The sequence below is a fragment of the Eumetopias jubatus genome, unplaced genomic scaffold (genome assembly GCF_037043125.1).
Source record: "Eumetopias jubatus isolate StellerSeaLion01/CBP00866 unplaced genomic scaffold, mEumJub1_p1.0 scaffold_11, whole genome shotgun sequence".
NCBI classification, from domain to species: domain Eukaryota; kingdom Metazoa; phylum Chordata; class Mammalia; order Carnivora; family Otariidae; genus Eumetopias; species Eumetopias jubatus.
Window position 1 is genome coordinate 83,799,541 of NW_028274817.1, and position 26,296 is coordinate 83,825,836.

The 26,296-nt window shown below is 42.0% G+C and overlaps 1 protein-coding gene across 2 annotated transcripts in view; it reads left to right on the forward strand.

Annotated features, from left to right (window-relative positions):
• The window catches only part of SHROOM4 (shroom family member 4), a 215,817-nt gene that overhangs the window by 80,701 nt on the left and 108,820 nt on the right, over nucleotides 1-26,296 (forward strand). For both annotated transcript variants that reach the window (XM_088029011.1, XM_028092957.1), the window contains exon 2: nucleotides 25,320-25,471. In XM_088029011.1, coding sequence (XP_087885137.1) covers nucleotides 25,320-25,471 — 152 coding nt within the window. The remainder of the gene's footprint in view (nucleotides 1-25,319; nucleotides 25,472-26,296) is intronic.

Genomic DNA, 26,296 nt, shown 5'->3' on the forward strand with positions numbered 1-26,296 from the left:
GAACATACTTCCGAAAGGCAGAGTGGTGCAATGGAAAGAGCCCAGATTATAGAGTCAGCCAGACTGTGTGATAATGGGTAAATGACTTAATCTCTCTCTGAGCTTCAGTTTCCTTATCTGTAAAATGGAAATATGATTCCCAACAGGGCAAAGGAGGTCACGTTGATAAGTGCCATGCACGGTGCCTGGCACATTTTAGGTACTTAGGTAATGCTGCATGTTGTAAAAGAAATAGAAAAATGATTCCTTTATCCTTAGTTGGGAGTCTAAGGCTTTTCTCACCAGGCAACCCAGTGGGTGGTGTTCTTTGGGACCTGCTTTATCTAGTTGTGTTCTTGGGGTCCACCTGCCTTTGGCCACACTCATGCCTAAAGGGTATCCTGCCTTCCTGGGAGCAGCTATCAGCTGCCTTCCCATTCATATTCCTTAGAAATCTGTATGGGCAGTATGAGGGAGGAGGGATGAAATTTTAGCACCTCTTTCTTCTCTTCTCATGCCCTAGTCTTGCCCCCAAGCTGCAAAGAGATTGTCTAGCAAGTCACTTCCATGTTGGCCTCACTCTGGCCTACAACCTGCTCTCTAGTCTTTTTATCCTGCAATTGGGATTTCAGAAATGAAAATGTCCATGAGTAGGAATCTACTATTCTCAGATTGGGATGGACATGCACATGAGCTGGTTTCTCATCTGGACTCTATTTCAGAAATGTACACAAGATGTCAAAAATATACCACTTGGAACCAGAGCAGTATTTATTTTTTAAAAATTAGGGCAAAAAGTTTCCTTGCTTCAGTTCCTACTGGAATGTAAAATAACTATGTGCTGATGCTGCACTTTTACAGCATTGATTTAGTTACCCTCAGGGTCACTGGATGAGTTGTGCATGGACACACACACACACACACACACACACACACACACACACACACACTGAGAGTGCTTTCTTGTGAACTGGGAATTCCAGGCATTCTAATGCCAGAGTAAGGCTTTATTGGATCAAGTCGTCCATTAACAACACTTTACTAAGTGTTCCCTTGTGTGCCAAGTGTTGTGCTAGGCAAAAAGAAGAAAAGAAGCCAGGGAAGCAGAAGTCACAGATGGAGTAATCAGAACACAACAGGAGAGAATAAAGAAAGCACTAAGGCAATAATACAGACTAAATATTGGAGGAGAAGGGGTTGGGGTTACTGAACTGGAGTCCCAGGGCAAATTTCCTGGAGGGGATGCTGAAACCAGAGCAAGTCTTTGAAGGATAGGATTGGAGTCATCTGCAGTATTCTCTTAGAAATGTCCATTAGAATGGATTGAATGAGGGGTGCTTGGCTGGCTCAGTCAGTGGACATGCAACTCTTGATCTCAGGGTTGTGAGTTCGAGCCCCACATCAGGCATAGAGATCATTTAAAACTAAAATCTTTTTTAAAAAGAATGGACTGAATGCTGAGCGAAATAAGTCAATCAGAGAAAGACATGTATCATATGATCTCACTGATATGAGGAATTCTTAATCTCAGGAAACAAACAGGGTTGCTGGAGTGGTGGGGGGTGGGAGGGATGGGGCGGCTGGGTGATAGACATTGGGGAGGGTACGTGCTATGGTGAGTACTGTGATTTGTGTAAAACTGTTGAATCATAGACCTGTACCTCTGAAACAAATAATACATTATATGTTTAAAAAAAAAAAAAAGAAGATAGCAGGAAGGAAAAAATGAAGGGGTGGAAATCGGAGGGGGAGACGAACCATGAGAGACGATGGACTCTGAGAAACAAACTGAGGGTTCTAGAGGGGAGGGGGTGGGGGATGGGTTAGCCTGGTGATGGGTATCAAAGAGGGCACGTTCTGCATGGAGCACTGGGTGTTATACGCAAACAATGAATCATGGAACACTGCATCAAAAACTAATGATGTAATGTATGGTGATTAACATAACATAATAAAATAAAAAAATAAAAAGATTGAATGAGCGTTCATGTGCAGGAGGTGGAAGTAAGAATGATCTGGAATTAGTCTGAAGGCAACCATATGGAAGGTTGAGGGGAACATGAGACTAAGAGGCAGAAGGCATCTTGGTTCTTGCACCACCACTGACTAATTGTGAGTGACGTTGGACAAGTCCTTCTCTCTGAACCTCAGTTTCCCCAGCCATACAGTCTAACTAAATAATACCAATCTTACCCACCTCCTAGGACCATTGTTAAGAAAACAAATGAGATAATTGTGTGACTGCTTGGAAAAGTAGGAAGGACTATCCACAACATAGGTTGGTATTATGAAGGTAGGTGTTTATACTATAGCCACTCTCCTGCAGCTGGGAATAGGATGACCTCAGTATTTGAATGAATTTTTCTTGGCAGGACTCTTGCCTGCCATAATTATAGCCTGCCAGCCACTAGTTCACTGTGCGTACTTAAAGAGGATTGGTCACACAAGTACACACCTGTGTGTGTGTGTAAGCTTGCATTGGGCTAGGATAGTGGAGCCATGACAGCAAGAAGACTGGAGAACTAACTATTAGGAACAAAGGTGATATGTAGAGATGGGGATTTGTGCAAGCATCTTTGGGCCTCTTATAGAAATGATATGCCCTGTTGAGACTGCGTTAAAGCCCCATTATCTATCTTCCTTGGTGTATTGCAAAGCCTTTCTACCTATCTCCCTGACTTCATGCTACTCCAATCCAGCCCATCCACCACACTGTCGCTAACGTGTTCTTTCCAACACACACGGGATTCCTGGGCTCCTGGATGCCAAGGGTAACATTCATGCTCATTGACATGACATTAAAGTAGCCACACATCTTGTTAAAATTGTGGAATACTTTGATTCCAGCTGCTCCTCTGAGTCCCCTCGAGAGCCCTTCTGCTGCCCTGTTCCCCACTTCTGGACCTCTTTTTGATCTCCTCAGGACCCAGCAACTAAAGGGATAGTGCCCAGCACAGCAGGGAGCCTGGAGGACACTATTCCATGGGTTGACCTGCATCTGTTCTGCTTGGTCAGTGCTCCTGCTGTTTGGGGGTTTTAAATAGTTTGAGAATTACCTCTGCATTCATTGTTCATCTCATCCCAGCTCACCATTCTGGCCTCATCTTTGACAAGTTCTCCCCACAGATGTCAACAACACTGAAATTCTCATATTCCATGCCTGAATTTACACACCTGTCTCTCTCACTATGCTGGAAACTCCTTGAGGGCAGGGACAGTGGCTCCTTTATCAATGTAGTCCCAAAGCCCAGCTCAGGACCCAACATAAGTGGATGCTCGATGTTTGTTTCTTAACACAGAGAATGCTAGTAGATGGGACCATTCTATTTGTAATCTTATAAACTACTCCAGGGTCCAGACCTGTAGCTGGTGCAAGGCACTTTCCTGGTCTTAATACATACCTCATGAATGCTCGTCACATTTCCAGTATCCTTGAAAGAGAGAGAAAGTACTATTTCCATTCTATTACTGGGGAGATGGAAATATTTCAAGAGTGTGTCTCAACCACACAATGAATGCTTAATAGAACTGAGACATAAAGTCATGTCTCTGGAACTTCTCCTTACCCACAGTGCTGTAAAACCCTTTGGGATTTGGGGGTGAAAACTGTTGCCCTAGTGTGAGTAATTATAGACAGCTGCCTTCTGGGGAGTTGTTGGCTTACAGTCTCTCTAAGGGGACCTGAGGACTATCTGTTGGAAGTGATGTAAATGTTCTTGCCCCTTCTCCTCCAGCACTGCCAGGAGAGACACTGGCTTGTGGAGCCGGGGTGGGGAATATTCATTACATCTCTCTTGATTTGGTTGCCAGCTTCTGCCTTATTAACATGGCTCATAACTGGTGGTCCCTTGAGCAACAAGTTAACTTTTGTTTCACAAACCTCTCGGACAAGCCTCCCATCGTTCCTATCCCCATGAGAAGAGTCAACTATAGCCAGCCAAGTTGTGAGTTCTGTCAAGAAGCCCAGACTGGGAGAATGGCTGAGCCCTGGCTTCAAAGAACTCAGTCTTCCTTGGGAAGCAGGCCTTATACATCAGGCATGACTTAGGCTGCAAGTAACTGAAAATCTGACTCTAACTAGAAATTATCTCACATGAAAGGAAGCCCAGGGAGAGGTTGGTAGGTTCAGCTTCTCACTCCTGTCAGCAGGTACTAGGATAAATAGTTACCTTGTTCTCATCTAGCAGGAGAGAGAAGAATCAAATAACTAGTAAGTCCAGGAAACCACATTGATGTCAAATATGCCCAGTTCTGTCTCTATAGATAACAGAGAAACATGAGCACTGGAGAACAATAGGGTAGATTCAGAGTACCCACTGAATTCATATTAACAGTGTAGACTTACACAAGTTAATTCACTGCTCTGAGCCAGTTCCCTCATGTGACAAATGACAGTCGTTACAGTATCTGACTTTCTTCCTAACAGGCTTGCGGTGGGGATCATATGACTTAACATGAAAGCATTTGGCAAGCTGTATAAAGTGCCATATACCTTTGAGATCTTTTTAAATTACTATCGTCAGAGAAGATGTACACAGAACACCTACTGTGTACAAGGCACTATTAGATTACAAGGTTAAATCAAACCTCAGGTTCCTCCTCTTGCGTTATGGGTGGGAATACAAACTGGTGCAGCCACTGTGGAAAACAGTATGAAGGTTCCTAAAAAAGTTAAAAGTAGAACTACCCTATGATCCAACAATCATACTACTGACATTTACCCCCAAATACGAAAACATCAATTCAAAGGGATATATACATGCCCCTATGTTTATAGCAGCATTATTTACAATAGCCAAGATAATGGAAGCAGCCCAAGTGTCCATTGATTGATGAATGGATAAGGAAGATGTAGTGTGTGTGTGTGTGTGTGTGTGTGTGTGTGTGTGTGTGTGTGTAATATTCAGCCATTAAAAAGAATGAAATCTTGCCATTTGGAATGATATGGATGGAGGAGCCAGAGAGTAAAATGCTAAGTGAAATAAGGCAGTCAAAGAAAGACAAATACCATATGATTTCACTCATGTGTAGAATTTAAGAAACAAAACAAATGAGCAAAGGGAGGGGGGAAAGAGAGAGAGACAAACCAAGAAATGGTCTCTTAACCATAGAGAACATACTCATGGTTACCAGAGGGGAGGTGGATGGGAGGATGGGTGAAATAGGTGATGGGGATTGAGGAGTGTACTTGTCATGATGAGCACTCGGTGATGTATGGAATTGTTGAATCACTATCTTGTACACCTGAAACTAACACAACACTGTGAACTAACTGGAATTAAAATAAAAACTTAAGAAAAATAACCTGAAGTTCCCCTAAGCAGTTAAACAAAATTCTACTAAGCACCCATAGGTGCTGGAGACACAGATATGAGAAAAAACCTGGTCTCTGCCCTCAAGGAGCCTCCAGGAGAGCAGGAGATGGGCCCATGAACAGACAGCTTCAATACAATGTGGTAAGTGCATGGAACAGTAGAGGTGTGTGCAGAGTACTTTGGGAGTACACAGGAGTTACCTATCCAGGCTACACGGGGAAGGAATGGGGTAGTGTCAGAACCTTATAAAGCAATAAGAAGATAAGAAATGTACCATATAACGTAGATACATGTATAGCAGAACCTCCAAACAGCCTTCTTACTTTGTACTTTAGGAGAAAACTAAGGAGTAGAGTCTGTAAAAAAACAATGAATAAACAATGGGTGATGAATTCTTTTTTCCCTTCTCTCGATATGTTGTGGTTAACCCACACATACTCCCCAGAGCTTCCAGTCCATATCTACAGTCTGAAATCTGAGCATCTCCATGCATAATGGGGTCTCAAATTGTCATTGAACACTGACCCTCGCTGGCAGAACAGTATCCTCTAGTGCCTTCATGATCTTCCATAGCATATCCTTTGGCAACTGCAGAAGATTAAGCCCCTGATAACTGGTTGGGGCACGTGTATCAGTTTTTGCAGAAAAGATTATTTAGGACCGTAGAGTCTCACATATCCTACGATTAAAAATTACAATCCCCTATCATACACTGCCATCTGAACACACTTTAAAACTATATTTATAAAGGGTTTGTGTGCATTTTTAAAACGACAAAACATACTTTAAATATAAAGCAACCTTTTCGTTTCTTCAAGTGCTATTTTCATTGACCTCATCAGTTCCCTGAACTGTGTAATCCCTGCTGGTGGCGCTGTGACGATGGGGTATATAAAGCCTGTAGACTCTAATCCTTGAACCAAACCTCAGTGTTAGATGTTGAGTCCCAGTGATACTGCCTTGCCCAAGGTCATACTGCTACTAAGTGGCAGAACTAGGGTTTGAACTGGTGCCTAGCCCAGAGTAGAGTCTCAGCTCATGTATGTTGTTTGTGGAATGAATTAATTAATGAAAGGTCTTTCTGATCACTCTTCTGTGGAGATCTCTGCTGCCCACGGCTGCCTCTTAAAATGTCTTAATTAGAGCCTGATTGGATCTGACCACTAGAGAGTCTGCTGCACTTTTGGTGCATGGTTTCCTGTGCTATGAAGAGCATTGCTGTTCAGCAGGCTCATAAAGCACCCTCCTGGACAGCCTCTCAGGCCCAAATTTCTGCTCTTTGGCAGACTCTGTGCTTTATTACCTCTTGAGGTACCTAGCCACCTGCCTGTTCTCAGGTTGCATTCCCGGGACCCACTGTTTGACAGTGCTTTCCTGGGGGACACAGCCATCCCCCCTGTTGCCCCAAACCAGCTAAGGGACTCACAAAACCCGAGACAACTACTTGGATGGGCCTGGCCTTGAAGAATGGAAGGCTTCCCCTCTTACACACCAATTAGTGAGTGATGTGATCTGCATTAAGTGGAAGAGTGCTGAGAGAATCCTTTCAGAAAATAAACGGAAACCAAGAAGGGGTGTGCATGTTCTCCAAATGGTAGGGCTCCTTTTGTTTTGGGATTCATCCAGGAGCTGGTAAAGATGCCAGAGCTGTGGGAGATGATGAGCAAGTGTGCTATCAAGCATTTTGACCACGGGCTCAAATGGGTGTGGCAGAACTACCTTACACCACATTCCAGCTTCATTATTTTTCTTAAATTTTGCTTTATACTCCCTTCAAAGGAAAAAGTTGCTTTCTAGCTTTTTTCGTTTATTTGTTTGCAAAAGGGGTTTACAAACCAAAACATGGTTGAATGTCAGGCGAATCAGTTAAAAACATTTGAGTCCTATACAAACACCATAATCTAAGGTCTTGGCCCAACCTGCAAACAATTTCCAAGAAACAAAAAGTGCTCAGCAATTAAGTTGAAGTTGCCCTGAAAGGACTTCCAAGGTTGAGACCCTGTGAGTCTCAAGGGAGTGAGGAACAAGACGCACTTCACTGAGAGCTCCCTACTCAATATAGCTCTCATTAAAAAGCTCAGCCATTTAAATGTAATTCCAACAATTAACCACTCTGAGGAAGGTGTTATTATTCTCCCCTTTTAACAGATAAGGAAGCAAATTTCAGAGGGGGGAGTGACTTGCCCAAGGTTAATACCACTAAATGGCGGAGCCAGGATTTGAACTAGGGCCTAGCACAGAGAGTCTCAGCTCATGTATATTGTTTGTGGAATGAATAAATTAATGAGAGGCCTTTCAGACAATTAAATCCAGGAGCATTTTTCTTGCCTGTTTGTGATTCTGATATTTTATAACAAAAGTTTTCAAAATTTAAAGAATTTTACCTTAAACACTCGTATACCCATCATTTAGATTCTACTATTAACATTTTACTATATTTGCTTTATCACATTATCTATTCATGTATTGATTCCCTCTGTCTATCCATCAATCCCTATTATTTTCTGATACATTTCAAAGTAAATTGATGTCAGTATAGGTCCCTATAAATATTCCAGCATGCATACCACTAATGTTTGTTTACAATTCTCTTTTCTTTTGAGGTAAAATTTACATACATACAACGAACTTTACAAATCTTCAGTGTTATCTTTGGGTGAGTTCTGACACACCCTGCACCTGTATATCCCAAGCCCCTACCAATATGTAGAACATCACTGTCAACCCAGAAATTTACCTCATGTATGTTGTTCTTAAATGCTGTGCCACTTCCCTAACTTAACCAGCAGCTCTTTTAGCAGCTAGACATCAATGATCCTAACTGGAAAGCTGTGTTGAGATAGCTTTTCCTTCATTGACTGATGCTCTGGGGGAGAACCAGGTGGCACTTAACAAGATCTGGTCCTTAGAGCCCTTCACTTTGATAAATCTCACCTGGAAGCATTTCTTCTCCTTTCAAGCAAACATTTGTGAACCGGTTGCCTGTTGATTACAGCAATTAACTTTATCAGTTTAAACTGAGGTGAAACAATGACTGTTTTATTGTAATTTAATGTCAGTAAATGCATAAATGCTATAGCATTAATGGCTGCTCTTTCATCTGTGTTTGCTTAAAAATAAAAATAATGCTGTTAACCATAAAATGTTCCCGGCTTGGTGAGCTCCAGTCCGTTCACTGAAACCCAGATCGGGGCTAAGAGAACGCTCAAAGGAGTGTGTGTGTGCCCTAGTAGGATATAGATAACCCAAAGGGCCTTTGGCCTATTTGAAAAAGGCGTATTGGACCAGATAAGCTGTGTTACCTCCTGGAAACCCAGGCTTTGAGTAATTTGATATGTAGTAAGAATCTGCCTATTCCATGATTCAGGAAATGTGAGAGGCATTATAGGCTGAATTGGCCGAGATACCGATGGGCCTACCAAACATGCCTGTGGCGTTGGTCCTTTGGGTTAATGGTGCCACTGCTGGTTGGCAGTGTGAGCATTGCCACTAGGACTTCTTATCTAGGGATTTTCACAACTTAAAGTTTATCACAGGGGCGCCTGGGTGGCTCAGGCGGTTAAGCGTCTGCCTTCGGCTCAGGTCATGATCCCGGGGTCCTGGGATCGAGCCCCGCATCGGGCTCCCTGCTCGGCGGGAAGCCTGCTTCTCCCTCTCCTCCCTGCTCGTGCTCTCTCTCGCTACCTCTGTCTCTCTCTCTCTCTCAAATAAAGAAGTCTTAAAAAAAAAAAGTTTATCACAATCACCCCCAGTGGATTAAAACACAGATTGCTGGGGCCCACCCCCAGAGTTTGTGACTCATTAGACCTAGAGTGGGTCCTGGAAATTTGCATTTCTAACAAGCTCCCTGGAGATGCTGCTGGTTCGGGGAGCACACTTTTGAGAACCACTGCTTGAACAAATGAACGAATGCATGCATGAATAGGATCCCTTGCCCAAGAGTACATGCTTCGCCTCTATAACCCTATGGCATTATTTATAGTTGAGTGAGTGAGAACAGACACACCCCGTGTAGCATGTGCCTGCTTCTGCTAAGTTTTAGAGTTGGGGATACTAGAGAGGATATATATACTACCTCTTTCTCCAACCTGCACAGCAAGAATCTGTGCTGGGCTTATTATGACCCTCACTTTTTTCACAGTTCTAACTGATCTTGCCACAGACAAGGAAAGAACCCAGACCCCAAACCACATGACACAGTTTTAATTAACTCCCTCCTGTGTCAGGACCCTTAGAAAGAGATAATATGTAGCTATGGAGACCATACGTCCCTTTGTCCCCGTAAATATAATTGTCAGACCATGTCCTGCTTTTGGGTTCAGAAAATATTGTTCCCATATGCATGGCCCTAGGGAGCCAAACACAAGTCTTCAATTTCTTTCTTGAGATTGTGGGGACCAGGGCAAAACCTTGGCTCTTGGAAAGGGCTAGAGAGTTGGGGTAAATCTAAACATTTGAGATGAGCAACAAGCTGCTTGCTCATTTTCTTCTCTCTCTCTCTCTCTCTTTTTTTAAGCCTCAGTGATCACAGTTATAGATCCTTGAACATTACAAATACGAGATTCTGAGTGCTGAGAAGGACTGAATTGGACCTCTGCTGTCTCTCCTTCTTCCTCCCCCTCCCTACCCCCACTCTCACGCTCTGGAAGGACCACACAGAAAAAGCTCAGACAGAAGAGCCCCTCCAAAGAAGGAAATTCCACAAGCGTCACTGACCAGCCACTCAGTCTAGTATTTACCTACCTTCTCTGGCAGGAAGTTCTTCCTTCTTGCTAACATCAGTCTCTCACACTGCAATTTCGGTTTCTTTCCCCCTTGCTCTGTTTTTAATCAAAATTAAGAACAGCTGGTCCTTACCCTCTATGTTCTTTATGTGCATAAAAGTCCTGTTAAACCATCCTTCCTGGGCCCAGGTTTAACCATCCTTGGAGCTCCTTTTTCCTTCCTGCATGTATCTGATTTGCCAACCATTTAATGATCTTTGCCATAGGGAAGCAACTTAGGCAGTTTGGGCCAACAGTGCAGCAAAGCCTAAAGCTTTATGACTTGTGCTAATGGACGTGCTAAATGTTTAGTAGAGACTATTTTTGAGCACGCAATTGTGAACAATTTAAAGTGGACTGTACATGGAACCCATTTCCTCTCCCGCTCCCCCAACAGGGCCTCCCCTTAGCAGCTGAAATGAGTTAGCGGCAATCAGCGCAGAGTAGGAATCCTGTGGTTTCTGCCCTTCCCTCCTGCTGGTTCTATGGCAGCTAGTCTCTTTAAAATGAGCTTTCTCCTTAGTAAGGCTGGTAAATGTGACTTTAGAATCAGCTGGACACGGAGGCTAGGAATCACCTTAGCTGAAAAGCAGGAGGCGCTAGTGCTGAAGCCCCCGGTGAAGTTTGCGGGGTGGGGAGGGGTGAACAGGGACCCACGAGAGGAACTGGACCCAGAATGTTTGCCATCTACAGGATGATGGCACCTCAGAGTTGTACACGCCAGTTTGGCAATTTTGCGGAGGACTTGTCTGGCTTTTGTTTGTGCTCTTGGCCGTTGTCCACGGTGCCAACTCCGTGAAAGGGAGGCCAGCGATCTGTGGCAGAATCCCAGCTTCGGAGCCAGTTGGGTTCCTAAAGAGAGGAGGAGGTCACTTGCCATGCGACAGGATTCTCTTCGTCAGGTGGGTTACCTGCCTTCGGTGGGATGTATTCCTGAACCGTTTGCATGGCGTGGGAGGGCTGCTATCTCACGTCCTGCTGCAGGGTGGGTCTAAGACGCAGGCCAATCAGGGTGAAAGAGATCTAGCTAATGGCACTGCAGAGGAAAGGGATAGGGCCAACTCATATTTGCCCCGTCCTCGTCTTCTCACTGTTGGCTCCTCCTTTTTAATCAAACCGTAAAAGCTCTTGACAAAGGCTAGCCAGGCAGTTTGTCTCGGCAAAGCTACAGGAGCAGTTAATGTACCCGGCCATAAGGAAGGAAAAGAAAGTGACAGAGGAGAAGAAAAAAAGTTAGCATTTGTATGAGGGTGTCGTTGAAGGCTTCATTACAGATACACTCAAGACATAGACAGGAACAGAAATCGTCTTGGGATGGGGGTGGGGACAGCAGTTTGATTGAAGCATTAGCTGCCTTGGCACTGAGCCAAGGCAAATTGCCAGAGAACCATTAAACTCTGTGTAATTCCATATAATTCACAGCAGCCACAGGTAATCTGAATCAGACCTGACAAAACTTCCCTATCACTTATTGTCCATTAGTGCCAAATGTGGACTCTACAGTTACTTAAATTTTTTAATCATATCAGGGTGGCCATATTTTCCAAGCCCCAAATCCGGAAACCTGCCTTGACAGAGGCTTTTTCTTTTTTTCCTGACTTGTGAATTTGTTTATATGAAAAGCCTCGCAAAGGGATAAACACTAAACTACTATACGCTTAAACACTAAACAAATGGCCTTTAAGGAAGGAACTATAGTCACACGAAATTGGGTTAGGGTAAACTCTCATTCAGACATTGTTGAGCGCCCCCCCACCCCCTGCCGCCATACACCTTTTTAGGGGTCTGAGGGAATTGGTTAACTAAGCACTAAATCAAATTAGAATCTAGTTTAAACCTATCGTCTGGATTTGCTCTTAAAATTTTCAGGGATGGTAGACTGAAAGGGCCTGTTGTAATGTCTGTACACAGGAAGGTGGAGTAGATGTTACTTTGAATTCCCAGATGCTGGGAGCAGTTAAATCTCCCAGTGTTCATGGTCTGTTTGTAAGGGCTTGTGTGTGTTTTAAATTAACTTCCTCAGGCTGAGAATGTTAAAAACGAAGGAGAATCATATATGGATGGATATAAGGTATTGTTACCATGCACCTAAGTTTACTTAAAAGCTTCATTCCTCCCATCGCATTAAGAGTCTAACAGTCACCACTGGGCATTCACCACAAACAGGAGATAATTATTGCAAAGCATAATTATTTTGGAATATTCTGAGCCACTAATAATAATGCTTTTTAAAAGGCTTGGAGACTTGGGGCGCCTGGGTGGCTCAGTTGATTAAGCGTCGGACTCTTGATTTCAGCTTAGGTCATGATCTCAGGATCGTGAGATCGAGCCCTGCATCAGGATCTGCGCTGGGTGTGGAGCCTGCTTAAGATTCTCTCTCTCCCTCTCCCTCTGCCTCTCCCCCCACCCCGGTTGCTCGCGCTCTCGTGCTCTCTCTCTCTCTCTCTCTAAAAAGAAAAAAAAAAGGCTTGGAGACTTAAAGTGCCTCTTTATTTTTTTTTAAAGATTTTATTTATTTATTTGACAGAGACACAGCAAGAAGGGAACACAAGCAGGAGGAGTGGGAGAGGGAGAAGCAGGCTTCTCACTGAGCAGGGAGCCCGATATGGGGCTCAATCTGAGGACCCTGGGATTATGTCCTGAGCTGAAGGTAGACACTTAACGACTGAGCCACCCAGGTGCCCTTAAAGTGCCTCTTTAACTAGAACTCGGCATTGCTAGTTAAGGATCATGAGTAGCAGTATACCCATGGAAAACAAAAATGTTTTGTCACATCCACACAAAAGAAAATATCTTAAGCCTAATAGATTCTCTATCTTGGGCAAGTCGCATAACATCCATGAACCACAGCTGTATGATCAGTGAAGTGAAAATGTTACTTGTCCAGAATCCGGCAAATGAGTAGGATGATATCCTGAAAGTCTTTTAATTCTCCTTTCAACAAATATTTATTGAGCAACTACCATGTGCTCAATACAGACATTTGTTTTCTTAGGTGCCAGCAACAGGGCTCTAAAAAGATAGTGTGACTGTCTTTACCATTATAATGGAAGTATCCCGGCAGAAAGTAAACATATACAGAAATACATGCGATAACGTAAAATGATAACTTCCATGAAGAAAATAAAATAATGTGATGGAGAATGATGGGGATCAGGGTTGGGGAAAGAGAGGAGTCTCCTTTATCTTGGTGGTCAGGGAAGGCCTCTCCGAGGAGGTAGCCTTTGAGCTGACACTTGCGTGATGAAAGGAGCTACGTAAGGACCTAGACAAAGAATATTCTCAACAGAGAGAAGAGCAAGTGCAAAGGTCCTAGATGAGGATGGGTTTGACCTCTCTGAAGAACAGAAAGTTCAGTATGACTGCAGTGTGTGTAGGAAATGAGGCCAAAAAGGCAGGCATGGCCAGATTGTGTAGCACTTCTAATCTTCTGCTATTTACATTGTAAAAATCATTCCTTGGTCTCCCTGTCTGATTTAATTAGTGAACATAAGTGCCAGATGTTAATGATAGGGGTGCTTGATGTTTGCCCATAAGAAACCCAGGAAGAGGCCCCGGTGGGGGGTGGGGAAGAGGCTAAGACAGACAAAACAAGCTCAGATGCCTGGGGGAGAAAGAAGTGTGGATGGAAGAGAGTGTGTACTCAGGAGAGGTGGTTAGGGAGTGAGGCAGGAAGTCTAGAGGGAGGAGGGAAAGCACCAGGGTGACCTTGACTATGAGGAGCACTCTCAGTGCCAGGGTTTGTGGAGGCTGCTGTCAGAAGGTGTCAACCATTACAGGAGAAGGTGCGGGGTTCTACCCTTGTGCTTAAGATTAGAAAGTGGGAATGAGCAGGGACAGGAGCTAAAAATTTGCCAGAAAGGAGGGGGTGGGGGGTTGGGCAAAATGGGTGAAGGGGAGTGGGGGGTACAGGCTTCCAGCTATGGAATGAATAAGCGACAGGAATAAAAGGCACAGCATAAGGGAACACAGTGTTATTGTAATAGCATCGTATGGTGACAGATGGTAGCTACACTTGTGAGCACAGCACACCATACAGAGTTGTCGAATCACCATGTTGTACACCCGAAACTAATGTAACGGTGTGGGTCAACTGTACTCAAATAATTGAAAACTTGGGTTCTTTCTTTTCGACCAGCCTCAACCTGAAAAGCAAGCCTGCCACCAGGAGAAGGGCTTCTATACTGCTCTACCTTTATTGATTTCCCAGATCTTGAACTCAGATGCCCACCATTTCCTGCTTCATTTCCTTCTCCAACTAATCCTGCCGTTGCAAAGGGAAATGCAGTCTGATGTAAGAGTCCCTACCCAACGCGAACACACAAACAACTGAGTGTATTTTCTCTCCCTTTTTTTTTTTTAACGGTGGAAACCCGGTTTTACTTTGTGTTACTTGACACATCTTGCTGAGCGGGAAAGAGATAGGTATGTGTCACTTCTCAGTCACCATGTGAACAGGACAGTTGCTTGGAACAGAACAGTGTGATGGCTTATTTGTTCCCAGATTTGCAGCACTATGTGAAAGCAACAGCAAGTGTGCTAGTTTAATTTAAAATTGGATCTGTCCTAGGGTCAGTAAAGCATATTATTGTTATTGCCTTTGCAACATACATGTATACCTTGGTAGATTCTTTCTGTGGGAATGGTTTGCTTTGATAGCAGTTATGCAGAAGCATGGGAGGAAATTAAATGCCCCTCTTCCCCCTTCTTCATCTAACACTGTTAAGAGGGCTAAGCGAAGACCAAAGATTAAAATCACTGCTGTGGAAAGGAGGCCTGGGCAGAGGCAAACAATGTTCTGGGAGCAGAATGCAGGGGCCCAGCTGTGGAAAGGAGAAAGCAAGCTCCCTTTCCCTTTGTCCACATATGGTAGAGGGCACGCGGGTGCCCAGTAAGCTGGACAAGGGGTTTCCAGACAGTAGAGCAGGCTGAGTGGCTTCCAAAGGCAGCCTTTTGTCCCATTCCTGAAGGGTGTTAGTCCTTTGGTCTTTTTCCAGTCAGAAATGACTAATGTTGGATATGTGCACTCTTTAGAAACTGTCTTTGACTTTTTGCATAATGGGTTATAAATAAATGGCTTCAGGGAACCAGCAATGAGTTATTGAGTGAACCTGGCTTTGGGATGGTTCAGATTCTGGATAGTTAATCACATCCTCTTGGGCTGAAAGGCTGTATCTAACTTATTCACATTCAGCTGTAAAGTGAAAAAGATGCTTTGGATCAACTTGAATAGTTTTAACATCAACAATAGGTTGATGCTGGAGAAATAAAGGTTATGTTAATCCAAGTAGAATTATTTCCATCTCTTTCTAGTAATCTGGTGGAATTTAATGCCCATTTTTCTCTTAATTGGGGCATCTCTTACATGCATTCAATGCACAGTTCATAAATGCCAATAAGTTCATATATCCTATTTCCAACAGTTTTATATTAGGTGGTATGAAAAAGACTCTTGGCCTTTCCAGCCATGTAGGCTCACATACTAGATTTGCACGCCATGCTGTCTTAATGCTTGGGGGGCATCCTATGGGCCTTCTGGTTTGTCTTAGACTGTTTTAACCCCATACAAGGAAGCTTATGTCATGGTTGTATACAGTGAATCTCATTGCTGGCAACTGCTTCCAGAAGTCGGGAACAGTCTTTAACGTACTACCATACCCTTTCCTCTACATTCTTGCACCCAGTCCTCCCTGAACTCTCGACCACATCAGCTTTGCAAGGTTTTTTGCTCACTTGTACCACTGAAATTCATAGTTTAGTAGACAGCCAAGAAGCATAGACAATCCAATAGGAGACGGTAATGATTGATGCCAGAAGAAGAAATAGTTGCCGGTGTGGCTGTTGCCTGATCAGTTCTGCTTCTCGGGGTGGGTATTAGGAACTCTGAGGACCACGAGCAAGAGGCACATCTGGGATAAACAGGCGGAGCAGAAGTAGAAGGCTCCAAGATCAGATAAGGGATTGATTCCATTTTTATGGTATGTCAAGATAGAAATTAGTTGGTGGGGAAAAAAAAAACAAAACAACTCTTCACCTTTACCATTTACCAGTTGGTGGATGAAAAGAATGAAGTGTTTGTCTTCATTTTCATTTCCTACTGAAGTCTTCATTTTCATTTCCTACTGAAATCATTCACTTGATGAATAGGGTCTCAAAGCAGATGGAACAATGGGGGCACTCATAAATTATAGCCCTATTGTGAAGGATTACCCTTTAAAGTGAAATGCTCTGCCTTGATTAAAGCTATGAGTATGTGAAAACAGTACCTGGTTCTACCTTAGAAATATAATCTGTAATCTAGTGGTCCTTATTTTTGAAAGTCTTAAGTTAAGGAATAACATATATGTGTATATATATATGTTATATATATGTATATATTATATACCTGTATACATGTGTGTATATATGTATATATATGTTATATATATGTGTATATATAACATATATACACACACACAGTAAAATGCACAAATCTCAATGAATTTTTAGATATGTATAGTTCCAGGTAAATCAGTACCCAGATCAATATGTAAAACATTTCCAGCACCGCTGAAATAATACTCATGTGCCTTCACATTCAGTACACCCACTCCAGAGATAACCAATATTCTGAGTGCCCAAATACATAAAACAGTTAATAACAAACATAAAGGAACTAATTGATAATAATATAGTAATACTAGGGGACTTTATCACTCCACTTACATCAATGGACAGATCATCCAGACAGAATATCAACAAGAAACAATAGCTTTGAATGACACATGGGAACAGACGAACTTAACAGATATATTCAGAACATTCCATCCTAAAACAGCAGAATACACATTCTTTTCAAGTACACATGCAATATTCTCCAGAATAGATCACATATTAGCCCACAAAACCAGCCTCAACAAATTCAAGAAGACTGAAGTCATACCATGCACCTTTTCTCACCATAATGCTGTGAAACTAGAAGTCAACTACAAGAAAAAATCTGGAAAAACCACAAATACATGGAGGTTAAATAACATGCTACAAAACAATGAATGGATCAACCAGGAAATCAGGAAAAATAAAAAAACCACATGGAAACTAATGAAAATGAAAACATACAGTCCAAAACCTCTGGGGTACAGCAAAAGCAGTTCTAAAATGGAAGTTTATAGCAATACAGGCCTATCTCAAGAAGCAAAAAAAATTTCAAATAAACAACCTAACCTTACACCTAAAGGATCTAGAAAAAACAACAAAACCTAAAACCAGCAGAAGGTAGGAAATAATAAAGATTAGAGCAGCAATAAATGATACAGAAACTAAAAGAACCTTAAAAGAACAGATCAATGAAACCAGGAGCTGATTCCTTGAAAAAACTGATAAACCGCTATCCAGACTTATCAAGAAATAAAGAGAAAGAACTCAAATAAATAAAATCATAAATGAGAAAGGAGAAATAATAACCAACACCACAGAAATACAGTCAATCATAATAGAATATTATGAAAAATGTATGCCAACAAATTGAACAACCTAGAGTTTGTTCTGCCAGTCTTCAGATCAGTCTCCTGTTTATTGACTTGGATGCGTATGATACCTAGTTGTAAATGTGGGATGAGATGAGCCCAGGGTCCTCCTATTCTGCCATCTTCCCGAGCTCTTGTAATCTGTGTGTTTTGACGGACATTGGGGTTGTTCCTATTTTTTGTCTATTATGAATAAAGCTAAAAATAAAATATAAAAAATAAAAACATAGATATATAAAAATATTAAAAAATAAATCTAAAATATATCCTATCACATCTTTTTGTGGACATCTGCACTTCTTTCTCTTGGGTATCCCTAGGTGTGGAATTTCTGGGTTCAACAGAGGGTATACAGACTTCTACAGTGGCTGTACAATTTTACACTCCCACCAGCAATGTGAGTTCAAATGTTATATGTTCCTGCCAATACATGGTATTTTCAGTCTTTTTAAGTATTCTAGTGAATGTGTACTGATATTTTACTGTGATTTTAAATAGCATTTCTCTGATAAAAAATGATATTAAGCACCTTTTCATATGTCTACTTGGCATTTGGCTATCTTTAGTGAAGTGCCTGTTCAAGTCTTTTGCCAAATGTTAATTGGTTGTGTTTTTCTTATTGATTTGTAGGCATTCTTTTCATATTGTGGATACAAATCCTTTGTCAGATATATGTATTATGAATATTTTTTTCCTATTCTGTGACTTGCCTTTTCACCTTTTAGTGACATTTTTGATGAATATAATATATTTTTTATTTTGGTGAACTCTAATATAGCACTCTTTCTTTTATGGTTATTGCTTTTTGCATCCTGTCCAAGAAATCTTTGCCCAGACAATGAGATACCACCTCACACTGGTCAGAATGGCTAAAATGAACAAGTCAGGAAATGACAGATGTTGGCAAGGATACAGAGAAAGGCTAACCCTCTTACACTGTTGGAGGGAATGAAAGCTGGTGCAGCCACTCTGAAAAACAGTATGGAGGTTCCTCAAAAAGCTGAAAATAGAACTACCTTATGACCCGTCAATTGCACTACAAGGTATTTACCCCAAAGATACAAATGTAGCAATCCGAAGGGGCACCTGCACCCCAATGTTTATAGCAGCAATGTCCACAATAGCCAAACTATGGAAAGAGCCCCGATGTCCACCAACAGATGAATAGATAAAGAAGATGTGATAGAGATGTATACAATGGAATACTACTCAGCCATCAAAAAAATGATACCTTGCCATTTGCAACGATGTGGTTGGAACTAGAGGGTATTACGTTATGCGAAATAAGTCAATCAGAGACCATTATCATATGATCTCACTCATACGTGGATTTAAGAAACAAAACAGAGGATCATTGTGGAAGAGAGGAAAAAATAAAACAAGACATAATCAGAGAGGGAGACAAACCATAAGAGACTCTTTATCGTAAGAAACAAACTAAGGGTGGCTGGAGGGGAGGGGGTTGGGGGATGGGGTAACTGGGTGATGGACATTAAGGCGGGCACGTGATGTAATGGGCACTGGGTGTTATATAAGACTGATGAATCACTGACCTCTACCTCTGAAACCAATAATACTTATATGTTAATTAATTGAATTTAAATTAAAAGATAAAAAAATTTTTTTAAAGAAATCTTTGCCCACCTCAAGGTCACAAAGATATTCTCATGTTTTCCTCAAAAGTCCTTTGGTTTTAGCCCTCTCATTTAAGTCTATGATTTGGAGAAGTGTTTTAGTAAAAATTTACGCCAGCAAAAATATTTTGAGTATGTGTCCCCAGTACATGTAACTTTATTTGTGAATGTTATAATTTACTACCACCAATATTAAATATTAATAATGCTTGACTTTTAAATTATTTTAGATAAATGTAAATATAAACAGAAGTTCAAATATATCCCCTTCCAGTGGATCATCTTGTGCATAGCCTGGGATATATATACACCCTACTCTGGAGATCATTGTACTAAACCACCAAAAGCTGACATTTTTGATGAACACTGATAATATTAATATCAGCAAAAGACTTCTTCAGTGTAAATAAATGGCTAGAGGTGACAAAGTGTGAGCAGGACCCCAGTGAGGATATTTGCTGATAATATAAGAAACCCTGAGCTTATTCGTGCACAGTGATGTTTGTTCTCCCTTACTTGATTTATGGAGACAGCAGGATGATCAGACTTGGTAGGAGTCGCTGATGATAACTTGCTTTCGATTGCTGATGTAGGGTACAGCGCTTTTGACTCTCTACTCCTTTCCTCATCACCAAATTCCTAGAACAGAGCTTGGCTCTGGACTGACTGATTTTTTGGCAAAGATACTTAGCGTTCGACTTGGGCTAATCCCTAGGGAAATTTAATGATTCACTGCTTAGAGGACCTCTGTTGTGAGGATTAGTTAACTAGATGGTGATTAAGCAGCTGGGGAGGAAGGTGCTGTCTATAGCGATAGGTCATGCTTTGGAGCATAACATAGTTCCACTGGTCCAAGATCAGGGGAAACCATGGGCCTGATCCACAGAACTTGACACTCTGGGGCAGCCCTATGTAGGATTTGGGCATCTGTTTCTTAGCTGGTAGAGGGAAAGAGTATCTCCTCCCTTGGTGGCCACCTCCTCAAGCTATCTGCATACAGGGATTACCACATAGAACCAGGCCCACTTACATCTTTTTAACTGGTGGTTGTTTTTAGATTCTCATTTAAGAGACAGGTTTTGTTTTCTGTTTTGCTTTGGGTAACGTAGGGAAGATGAGGAGCAGCAGAGTTTCTTGTTTTTCTAATCTAGACTACTTTGGAAATTCGAGAGGGATTTTGAAGGGAGAGAGTTGCTAAGACAGAGAAGTTAGGGCAGTCACTATGTCTGCAGCCTGGCATCAGAGTGTTGAAAGCCATGGCAGAGATTGCAGAAGTTTCAAAGCCTCTGTCTTCCCTGTCCAGGGCACTCTGAGTAATCTCTCCTAGCATCAGATTCTAAGGGATACCAATATGGGAGAGAGGGCTGATCAGAAACAGACAGTCCCCAACCTGTGGTCTGCTTAAGATTTCAAACTAAGTTTCAGAATAAGCACAGACTTTATCTACTATTTGGTGATCCTCCTTCCTCATAGTTAGACTTCTTAAATCCAGCTTATCTCCCTCTCTACATTTTCTCTCAGTGGATTCCCCAGAGAGACCGAATTGCTGAAGGGGTGTCTAGAATGTTACTAAAAACTTGAAAATCTTTTAAAGGTGCTAAGAAGACATTCAGAGGATGTTCTGTTTTTTTAAGCAATACAACTACTATTCCGGGTGGACCTTTTCTATCTATTTGCCAAAAAAAAAAAAAAAAAATCAATTTAAACAATTCACTCTGTTGTTTGCCTTCTTAGACTATAGACAAGCTGGTCGAGGTAGGAGTGTGGGCTGGTAATTTGGCCAGAGGCTCTTAGAACTGGCCAGGAAAGTTTCAGTCAATGCCTGTTTTTTCCAATAAATTTCTTGTAGCAAGCTGAGGTATTCACAATCATGCCATTGATTTTTAATGCAGCTCTTACACTATTATAATAAGCTTTCAATACCTGTTGGTTATTGTTGCAGATGATGTTTCTCCTGCTGACTACATTTTTTTTTTTTTAGGCTAAACCTTATTTAACTTTTCTTTCCCTCACTCTCTCATACCTCCCAAGTTTATTCAAAATCCCCAAGCAAGTATCTGCTAGTATCAGACTAAATAAAAGCTACTACTAGAAAGCCAGTAAGTGTTGTTACGTCCATTTTTCTTTGCCTTTACTCAAGGGGCCAGCTTGTCACTTTGTTGACAGCTATCAGAGCACTTCATGCTTCATTGGAGATCCATCAAAAATTTCCAAATCGCTAGCTCATTAGCACAAAATAGGGCTCCAGGAATCTCTTTCTCTCAGTGTCCCAACTGTGCTTTTTTAAGTGTTCCAGCCTTGATGGACCACTCCAAAACAATGGATAACGACCACAGGGAAATGAGAGATGGATGTTAATTAGTCAGTTTTGAAGGAGTGAAACATGGGTGAAGACAAAGTATAATGGGGCAAAAAGCTGGGATTATCTGTGTCAGCAAAAGGATAATGCATGATTTTGTTAACTGTTCACAGGTCACTGAATGTCAGAGCTCCAAAGCCCTCAGAGATCATCTAGTCAGACCCCCCACCTTTTACCAGTAAGGGTAAAAGAAGCCACAAGAGGGGAAAGGGACTTATCCAAGGTCAATCAGCTCTTCCCAATTTTCCAGACACCAGCTGGCTTTTGGTTATATGACCTTTATGCAATCCATTTTCAATAACTTGGGCCACTCACTGCTTAGCCCAGCAATCACTTGGATAAACCAAAATGACACATAAGGTAACCATCGTTTACATTGGACTTTGTGATGTGTGTTTATACTGACATTCCAGTGTGTCTGGGTACAATCTGAGAATTCACAACACCTGAAATGAAACAAGAAAGCCACCCTAAAAGTCTGATTCAGGAAGAGCTGGGAAGTTGATCAGCCTTACTGAATGGGTGGCATCAAATGATGCTACACAGCCCCTCAAGCAGGGCGTGTTATTCTCAACAAGTTTGTTGATTCACATCTTTCCTGAGCCTCAGCCAAACTTGTACATGGGGCAGTGGAAGGGGAAAGAAAACATTTTATAAAAGAATACATACATCTTCTTCCCTCCCTCCCTCCTTCCCTTCCCTTCTTCCTTCCTTTCCATTTTATTCCTTTTCCTTGATAGGAAAGGAAGCAGCTGCTTTATCTTCTATATAAACAAATGTGTGGTGGAGCCACTGACCTGGAGAACTGGCTGTCAGGAGGCAAAACAATAAATGGAAGACATGCTGGAATCTAGAGGTGGAGTGCAGGAAAGACTAGTGAACAATAATTTTTAAAAGCATTAAAAAGTCAGGAGAAGTAAGAAGGAATCAGTTACATAGCTCGGTAAATGCCCTGGGTCTGGGAAAGGGCTAGTTTGGAGTATAGTCCAAGGGATCTTCAATCAAATGGAGTTTCATTTCCTGATCTGGACCCATCTGGACTCTGGGACTGTGCCAGGTACCCATAATTTACTGGTTTGTTGTCTGCAAGTTCTTGCACTTGTGCTAAAATTGTACTATTACACTCAACACATCTGTCCTGAGGAGGAGGCTGTAGTGACTGAGAAGGGGCAGGAAACAGAAAAGGGGCATATGGGGCACCTGGGTGGCTCAGTCAGTTAAGCGTCCGACTCTTGGTTTTGGCTCAGGTCATGATCTCAGGGTTGTGGGATCGAGCCCCACATCCGGCTCCATGTCGGTGGGGAGTCTGTTGGAGATTCTCCCTCTCCCTCTGTCCTCCCCCCCACCCCCCACTCTCTCTCTCTCTCTCTCTCTGTCTCAATAAATAAAATCTTTTAAAAAAAGAAAAGCGGCATTCATAGTCGGCCTGAGGCTCTAGTCCAGGAAAGAGTCCCTGCAAGGACCCAGTGGCAGCCCAAATGGCAGTAGGGAATGCAAAACGCTGTAACTTTTGCTGCAGCAATAATTAAGCATTTTTGTTTAAAAAGGTTCCCCCCCTTTCATTTTCTGGCCTAGAATAAACAGAGATCTAGTTGATGTAACGAAGTGCTTAATTAACTTGAGGTGGTACTTAATATCAACACATATTGAAGGGGAGACTTGCTGTTGGTGACAGTAATATGGATAATTGAGTTGTATGAATAAAAAATGGGTAGAGTGAATTAAGACTAATGTCCATCAACAGGAAAAATCTGTTAGCATTCATTAGTTAGGCTCCTGTTTGTGGCTCTTTGTTAGCCTAAGGAAGCCCTTTTAGATGGCTGATCCCTGTTGAAAGTCCTGCCTGATGCTGAGGGCCCTCTGTGGATGCCAAAGAAATGAGTCATTCAAATAGAACTTCTGAAATTCAAGTACAGCACTTTGCTTTTTTTTTTTTTTTTTTTTTTTTTTGGCAGCAGGCAGCAGTGACTGTGAAGTAATAATGCTAATGACAATAGAAGTAAGAATCTGATCCTAATTAATTTGCTGAGAGTTGTTCCCCATTTACCAATATTGGCTTGTTTTATCTTGAGTGGTGGCTCAGGTACTGGAACAAAGGTATATATATTCAATGTCACTTGGCTAACCTATGATTTGTCAGACAAAGGTTAATTTAAAAAAGAAGTTGGGTTAGCAGCAATAAATTTAATAATAGTCTGTTATTTAACTTAGAATTTCAATTTATTCGATGGGATTTTTTTAAATCCTGAATTAACATTTTTCTCTGCACTCAGGAGGTCTTGACTGCCAAATTGCGCATGAGCTGGCCAACGTAAAGCTCAGCAATATTCTAACTTGCATGGTGAGGGATAGATTGGAGGGAATCTATAAAAGACAGAGAAAAAGATTGGAAGAAGAGTAGAAATGTAAAAACACCTACAGCAAAGACCAGCCTTTGGTTGCCCCACTTAGAATCTTCCTTTCCCCAAAGATTGTATGGTTTAATCATCCTCACCTTCCTTGTCCCTGGGAGAAAAACAAACATCTCTTCCTGATTCCATCAGTGGGGTGGACATTTTTTATCTAACCATCTCTGTGGTTAGATGTGAACTTCAGACATAGCCTAAACTTGAGGCTGGGAGCTATAGCACTTAGCATGCTGTCCTGTGCATACTAGAAATTCACTAAAACTTTGAGGAATGATTAATGGATGGATGAGATGGCTCCTACCACCATGGATGAAATTGATGTCCTAATAGGTAGAACTCACCTTTGTGGTACAAAGAATGTTACATATAAAAGTAGCCATAATCAAGGACCCATGGGGGACATTCTGCTTTGCTTTTCTTTTGCCGACCCCAGCTGCTATTATTTCTGCCTGCTTTCTATGCCCTCCAGCCTGACTACCTTCTTACCAAGATTGCCCTGGTCAATGGTAATTCTGTAGGCTGTGATGGTACCATGAACACCTATGTTTCCAGATTTTGGTGAATGCCCACTGTGTTCCATACCCTAGAAGCACTGTACTAGGCACTTGTTGAAGAGCATAGACACATGATCAGTTACTTCGTCTGTACATCCTTTGTATCTTTTGAATTGGCAATTCCACTCACAGAATATTGAGCTGAAGCTCAAGGTCTTCAGAGTCAACTCCCTTGCTATACTCATCAGAGCTCCCATTTACTGAGGACTTAAATATTATCAGACATTCTCTATGCCAACAGCTCTGTGAGGTAGGTACTCTTGTTATTTATTTTCCTCTGTCAGGTTATTGAGACATAAAGATGTTAGGTAACTTGCTCAGGGTCACTGAGCTAGGAAGTACTAGAACCAAGATTCAAACTCAACTTTATCAGACTTCAAAGGCTGCCCCAAGATAGGAAAGGACTTGTCAAAGGTCATTTTGCTGGAGCCTAGCTCTTCTGGCTCTAATTTGTGTTCACATTTTGCTATGCCGTGCTGCTACTTCAGCTCACACTGTCACAGTCCTTCCAAACATTCTCATTGAGAAGTGCTTGTCTCCCCAGAAGGACGTGGATTCCTCCAGAGCAGAGCTTGCATTATTTCAGTATTGCCTCCTTCCTCAAAGGTTTGCCCAAGGTTGGCCTTCTGTAAATATAAATACTAGGCTGTGATCAGCTTCTTAGCTGTTTCCTGGAGCTTCCTGGAGCCTTTCCCCCGGTACTACTTATGGCTCTGAGTTTGGGAGGAACCAGGAAGTAGAATTTTGGGTAAGGAGTCATCTCACCACCTACCTGCTTTCTGTTCTGTTCTCTGCAACACAGATTGAAGATGGGGGCAAGGCAGCCTTGTCCCAGAAGATGAGGACTGGTGATGAGCTGGTGAATATCAATGGCACTCCATTGTATGGCTCCCGCCAAGAGGCCCTCATCCTCATCAAAGGCTCCTTCCGGATCCTCAAGCTGATTGTCAGGAGGTAAGGTACAGGGAGATTTGCTGCTATAAGGAATAGGGGCCACTGAACCGCTAGGTTGGTACTAAAGCCTCAAGAGAGTTATGTCTCTTGACACCTCATGAAAGAAGTGTCTCACATGAACAGAATTTTGCGGACAACTGAAGCAGAATGGCATAGGAGAAAGGGTCTGTGGTTCAAATCCTGACACTGCTACATATTACCTGTGTCACCCTGGTTATTTTATATAATTTTATGTAGTCTATTTTATATCTGCAAGACTCAGTCTCCTTATTTGCTACCAAGAGAAGTAAATGATTCCATATACACCAAGGGCCTACTAACCTGGTGTTTTTCTGTCTCCTTCATAACAGGCTGCCCCTGTTCAACCACAGAGATTTATTCTTTCAGGTTTTTATTTAAATCAACTACATAGATTTAAAGAGACCCTGCTACCAGCCACGGTAGGCAATCTGGAAGCTGTGGCAAACTCTAAGATAGAAACCCTGCCCTTGAGGAGAATACAGTCAAATGGGGGAGAAAAGACACATGTGTGACAAATTAACTAGCAATACATTTTGGGGGGAAAAAAGCAATAAAGGAGATTTCACAGGCTGAAGGATGATTGTCAAATGGATTATTCAGACAGAAATTGCTATTAGAATTCAAGAGAAAGAGAGAGTACTTCAGAAGAGATTGGTAGGGTAAGAGTTCATAGAGGAAGTGGAATTTGAGCTAAAGGGTGGGTATAATTGGACAAATAAGCCATCAGGAGGAGAAAGGCATTCCAGATAAGTGGAGTGGCTAAAGCAAAAGGAAGGTAAGGACATACTTGGGCACAGTTGTTTT